The sequence below is a fragment of the Cibotium barometz genome, chromosome 21, assembly GCF_041138505.1.
Source record: "Cibotium barometz isolate CiBa-2024 chromosome 21, ASM4113850v1, whole genome shotgun sequence".
Taxonomy (NCBI): domain Eukaryota; kingdom Viridiplantae; phylum Streptophyta; class Polypodiopsida; order Cyatheales; family Cibotiaceae; genus Cibotium; species Cibotium barometz.
Genome location: NC_141066.1, coordinates 21,176,071 through 21,182,688, shown reverse-complemented (window position 1 = coordinate 21,182,688; position 6,618 = coordinate 21,176,071). Strand labels below are relative to the sequence as shown.

The window sequence follows — 6,618 nt, the reverse complement described above, 5'->3', positions numbered from 1 at the left end:
GAAACACACCTTGTGGAGGCTCGAACTGATTTTATTTAAGCTACCATTGATTTGACCTTTTTTTAAGCAATCCAATTTTTTCCTTTTTTGAAATTTTTAGAAATAATTATCTTTGAAATTTGGGGCTTCCTTTTGTGCTAAATTTTATTTTAAGCCTTCTATTTTTGATGCCATAAAAGCCTTAAACTAAGGCTTTAATAGTCTTTAGTAAAGGCTTTCTTAAGCCTTATAACTAAGGCTTAAGAATAAGCCTTGTAAGCTTCAAGGCTTTAAGCCTATAAAATCTTGATTTTTATAGCAAAAATTATCGACCGTTGTATGCAAGTAAAACCACCATTCAAGTATCTATAGAAAGAAGAATATCAGACCGCAAATATTTGTAGGAAGAGGAATCACCCCCATCGGCCATTGGTGAGGTGAAGAAATGAATTTGCAGCAGCTACGCCTTCTTCTGATGAGAGTGGAAATCAAACCTTCACAACTTGCTAAAGGCATCCATGTGATCTAATCTTGATGAAATTGAGGTTTGGAGAAAACCACTATTGGGGAAAAAGGGTGGTTTTAGCTCATGCAAATCCACTTTTCTTTTGCCCTTAGGTAATATCCACCATAAGAGGTTCTTTTGTCTAGTGGATTAAAAACCTTTGCATTTTCTCCCTTTAGAATTTTCTCTGAAACTAAGTGGTTCCTCCTCTTCAAAGTGGCCCCATGCTTTGATATTACTATGTTAGGACCATCGAATACCAATAAACCTAGTTCACATGCACTAATACAAATAAAATTACCCAAAAACAAAGAAAATAGAATAATATGTACAAATAATGCTGCATGGCCAACAAAATAATCATGGCAATCACACCACCATCAAGAATACCATCGGACTTCCAATAAGTGTCCTGCGTGTACGACCATCATCATAGTGACACATGCTCGGCATCACCGATGCCTCTCTATCACCTACTCACAAAGATAATCACATCAGTGCTCCACAAAGCTATGAATAAACTAAATTACACATATTGATTAGCTTTTGGCTTAGAAGTGATAATGCCACTAGAATATTTAGTGTCTAGTCTCCAAGAATATATAGTGTCTAGTCTCCAAGTGACAATCCAAGAAATTCTAACCAAAAAATCGGGTGAATACGTTTTAGTTCACCCGACACTAAACCTATATATTTGAAGGTGAATGGCAAATTTTGAAAAATAACCTTCAAATTTCAAAATAACAATCCACAAAAACCTACAAATTTTAAGGGATTTAAGTTATAATTTTTCAAAAAAAAGTTTTTTGAGTTGGGAAAAATGTTTTCTGCGAACGTGGCATACACACGTGTGATGTGTAAGCGCTCACGTGCAGGGCAACATGTCATACGAGAACATTTGAAAATTATATCCGTGGCGTGAAAGGACGCGATGCTTCGACGCCCATGAGAGGGAGGAGAAGGCGGAGGAGGAGGAGGAGGTTGACGAGAGGTACCAGAGTGCATGCCTCCGCGCAGAATAGCTGGCGTAAGAGCACGTAGAGTGGATTGATCAATGGCGTCGTCGACGAGGTGTCCGCCCAACTGTGTGTGCAATGCTTGCCTGCGCCGGCGCATGACGGGCTTGCTGGCCGCCTCGCTCAGCTCGCAGCGTAGATTCTTTCAGCGGGCCTTTGCGCTCAGCCCGGTCCCCGAGCCGCCACCTGCAAGGGCTGAACGCCGCCGCCCCTCCGATATCAGCCCGCCGCGTTCTCCTCCCCAAGTCCCACGCCGCTACTCCGCACCGTCGCCCTCCCGCGCTGCCACCACGTCAGCCCTTCCGCCAGCCCTAGCGGCTCTCTTCCGGCCACCTGAGGAGCCATCGTCGGCCGCGCAGGCCTCCGGGTCATCCAACCGGCGAGCGAACTTCGAGCTGCCTCCCAGCGTGGAACTACATGTGGAGTACCTCAGTGACGCCTTGGAGTGCATTCAGCAGAAGCTCGAAACTGCCGGCCCTCGCAGACGGCAGTGCATGCACGAAGCCATTAAGAAAGTAAGTAACTCGTATATTAATAATTTTTGGGAAAATTCCGAGATTGACCCTAAATTATTAGAAAATTCCGAGATTGACCCTAAATTCCGAGATTGACCCTAAATTATTAGAAAATTCCTGGTATTTTTAAAATTCCCAAAATGACCCAAGCATATCCAAAATCCTGAATTGATCCTGGAAGTGGAGAATTTTGCATAGATTTAAGGTTATTATAGTAATTTCATAGGGTCAAATTGGGAATTTTGAAAATATTGGGTCATTTTTGGAATTTCTCGATAAGTTAGGGTCATTTTTGTAATTTTACCTTAATTTTTTTAAATCTTTTTGAATACATATTAAGCTCTTTTTTCATTTTGTTATTTATTTCTTCTCAAAGTCTCTTGACCTAGTGTTTACCGAGAAAATCGCTTCGTAATTTATTCTCAGTTTTGTTGTTTTTCTTAATCATCCACATAAGTCCTTATTACGAAACAAACCTTAAGTTCCCTTTAATAGACTTACCATTTGTGGACCTTAATGTTATTGTAGGCGTGCACCTCCACTTATCCGTGTGTTCTTTAGAAAAGAAAAGAAAAGCGCTCTCTCTCTCACACAACACACACACACACACACACACACACACGTGCGAAAGGGCTTTCTCAATATTTGGTAGTAGTTTGCACATCAGGCTTTAACCAAGACATCCTAGTTTTGAGTCCCATTCTTGGCACTTAGGACATGCCATCACATGCATCATATGCGGTTCTCGTTTTATGAAGTGTAGTTATATGGAACCTATGTTGGTTTGCTTTAACCAAGAGATTTTGGATTGAAGTTCCATTTTCCATTCTTGGCACTTCCGACATGCCATCATATGTGGTCAGTTATGAAGTGCACTTACATGGATTCTATGCTGGTTCACTTTAACCAAAAGGTTTCAGGTTCAAGCCCCATTCTTGGCACTTTTGACATATCATCATGTGTATCATATGTGGTTGATTACAAAGTGCACCTATATGGATCATGTTGGTTCACTTTAGCCAAGAAAGATTTAGGTTCAAGTCCCATTCTTGGCACTTAAGACATGCAGCCATATGTATCTCATGTGGTTTACGAAGTGCAGCCAATTGTTGGATGAATCCCATTGTTGGCACCCAGACATGCATGTGTCATGTGGTGACCATGTTACACCCCATCTCGAAAAACAAAATATCATATGTGGTTAGTTGTGAATTCTATGTTGGTACATTGTCTATGGCATTGCTCTCTCATTTCTCTCTCTCTCTCTCTCTCTCTCTCTCTCTCTCTCTCTCTCTCTCTCTCTCTCTCTCTCTCTCTCTCTCTTATGGGACTTGTGTGTTAAATTTTTTGATGAATCTTTTTTTGTGTTGTTTTCTCTCTCTGAATGAGTATTTTCTCATGCATGCATGCATGTGTGTGTGTGCGCGCACAGGTCATACAAGATTATGCTAAAGTTGTTGAAGAACTTAACAGACCAATAGCTCAACCAGCTGAGCCCATTGCACAAGTCAATGTGGACCATCTACTAGTAGAAAATTATGTTAGCCCTCCTATTGGTGTTGAACCTGACATGTAAGTAAACTCACATTCATAAGAGCCAAGTCACGCCATACTAGATCGACTTCTACAACCCCAAGCCTTAAATGTTTTACTTTTGCAGGTGTATTCTATGCCAAACCGACTACGATGCTGGAGACGCACTTATGACATTACCTTGCAAACACAAATTCCACAAAATGTGCTTTATACAATTGCTTCAAAGTAGCCCTAATTGGTAATTAGTTCTATTACGTTAAAAATTTTAGAAGTAGGTGTCCTCCTTTTAAAACAATTAGAATTAGGTGTCCTCCTTTTAAAAAATTCTTCAATTTTTTTTTTTGCGAGAAAGTTGTTATTACTAAGGGGCGGGGAAAATAACCCAATAGAGTAGAGCTCTAGGCTAGTGTCAATGGGATGTGATTTTGAATCTTGACTCACCCCTCTTCTCCACTCTAATAGAGGGTGGAATAAAGAATTTGGTGGGTAAAATCATGGTTTAATGTTATTGTCACACACCCTTTTGTTTCTTTTTCGAGGGGTTGGGGGGTGGGGACTCATGTCTCCTTTTAAATAGGGAGGGGAGGGGACTGGGTTCATGTTTTCGTTTCATAATTCATTCCATTTTTGGGTAGTGCAGTGTTATAGCTTGCCCACATCACATTGTTTCCTAAAATGTTATGCTATTTGTTTTATGAGAGTGGGATTTGACATTAGCACATGTAATTATAAGTACTAGTGAGAAAGTTGTGTACAAAGAAAGTTATGTACATAGATTAACATAAACATATGATATTTCAACATGTTTTGCAAATTTCCATATGGTCACTTAAGTACATAGAGATAGATATGCAAACAAACATAATTAATAAAGTACATTAAAGAAAACTTCATGAAGAAGTTTGCTTGCTTCCCAAGAAGCTTCAAAAAAGCAACTTTGCATCCCAAGTTTGCCATCATAATCTCATTGCTTTTTAATGGATGCAGCGTTACATGCCCTTTGTGTAGAGTGAATTTCGAACAACATTGAAAAGAAGAAGTACCTGTATAAAGAAGCTATAATAAGGAAGACTTATAATGGAAATGATGCTATCAAGGTTATGTTATTCTCACACATATTGCTATCAAGGTTATGTTGTTCTCACACATATTGCATTAATCATTTTATTTCACATCTAGAGAACACACACACCTCAACCTTGCATAATCACACTTTAAGTCTCATTTCCAAAGTTGTCCCTAGCACATGCCTTGGATACACGACAATACTTTATAATCAATGTGATAAATAGTTCATTGTGCACATACTCCTTTAGCTACAAACTACTTTATAATCAATGTGATAAATAGTTCATTGCACATACTCCTTCTATAGACTACGACATTCATGTAAGGTCACATTAATTATGCTTGCTAAATAAAAATTATGTCATCATCCCTCATGATCAAGGATCTCCATTCTTGTGTTTTCATGCATAGATGGAAAATTTTGAAGTGTTTACCCATGGAGCTGATTAAGGCTCTCCACTATTGTGTTTTCATGCATAGATGAAAATTTTTGAAGTGTTTACCCATGGAGTTGATTTTGTTTTAGTGTGATTTTCCATGTGAAGTCTAAAGAGGCCTTAGGGCACCTTAATATAAAGAGGGCATGGCATACTAGGTGTCAAGTAGTTTCTTTAAGTTATAGGAAATCCATAATTCCATGGCCTAATATAACAGAGGCAACCTTTAGTTACTTGAACCTCTAACAACTTGGTAGTAGCAGCTCTAAGTCTCATCATGGAGAGTGGAAAGTATACTTAGCATATGTTTTTCTCACTCCACTCCTATACATGACCAAAGGGTGGTATAATACACAAGGTTACATCTATACTCGATATAAAGAGATTTATAATATATATTATTTAAAGAAAAAATTACATTATATAACATTTTATTTATGAATTTTGAGATGTAAAGGTTTTGAAAGGGAATCACTCCCTTTTTCAAGAAACCTTTTGATTTTGGAATGATCCTTAGTAGTCGAGAAGGTCTTGCAAGTGAATAATTCCATTTTTTCCATTAGAATCCCACTTTTAAGAAACTAAAATCAAGTTTCTTTGACTTAAAGTCAAAAGACATGTAGACAATCACTAGAGTTTTCATAACTCAAAAGCTACACAAATTAGATACTTATTGTTTTTTGCAAAGGAATTTTGTAATGTTCATTTGAACCTGAGATTGACATCCTTTTATAGTATTCTCTGTAAAATAAAAACCCCAAATTATCTACTTAGCATTCTTTATGTCATTTTTATAAAAAAAAACAAAACACACTAGAGGTGATTTTGTAAAAAAGTACACAATTATGCTTAAACAAATCGTATTGAAATTTGAATATGACTTATAAATGTGTCAACTATAGTAAAAAAAATAGATATATATATTTTGGTTGCTCTTAAAATACATTTCTAAGGAATATGGCTTGTAAGAATGTGAACTACAAAAACATATAAAATTGGACTACCTTTGGGCCACTTGAAAACTACTAAATAGAGATAAAAGCTTTACATTTCAATGTCTAACAATGAAGAAGAGTGAAAAGCATTATTTGATACTAAAATACAAACAGAAAACCTTAGAAATCTCATTTTTTAATTAAAAAATGTTCTAAAATTTAATGGCAACTATAATTTTTGATCATGTGGGGCCTTATTAATCAAACTACATATAAGCTAATTCTAATTTATGTACAGTCTTCAAATAACTTAAAAGCAATCATATACCAATAAAATAACTTAAAATGTGATCACATAACTCAATTATCATTTCGATCTGCGTGGTGAATCAAGAAGAAGACCAATTCTAGGTATATAATCTCCAAAAATGTAATAATTGCAAAATATGCCAAACACATGAGTTTGTGTGAATTAAACTATATAAAATAGTTTTAATGTTATCGCATTTATGTGCACATTAAAAGCACGTGGTAGCATGGGAGCTTGTTTAGACTACTAGAAACAAGTGACAAGGGAGGGACTCTAACTCTAGATTATCTTAATATTTAGATAGGTAGACTAGTGCC

The 6,618-nt window shown here is 37.1% G+C and overlaps 1 protein-coding gene across 1 annotated transcript; it reads left to right on the top strand.

The window, feature by feature from the left end:
• Positions 1 to 1,485: 1,485 nt before the first annotated feature.
• Positions 1,486 to 5,621, top strand: LOC147626949 (uncharacterized). Its single transcript, XM_086816116.1, has 4 exons — positions 1,486 to 2,015; positions 3,448 to 3,587; positions 3,676 to 3,789; positions 4,539 to 5,621. The coding sequence occupies exons 1-4, from the start codon at positions 1,539 to 1,541 to the stop codon at positions 4,579 to 4,581; spliced, it is 774 nt and encodes a 257-aa protein (XP_086672242.1). The 5' UTR covers positions 1,486 to 1,538; the 3' UTR covers positions 4,582 to 5,621.
• Positions 5,622 to 6,618: the final 997 nt, after the last annotated feature.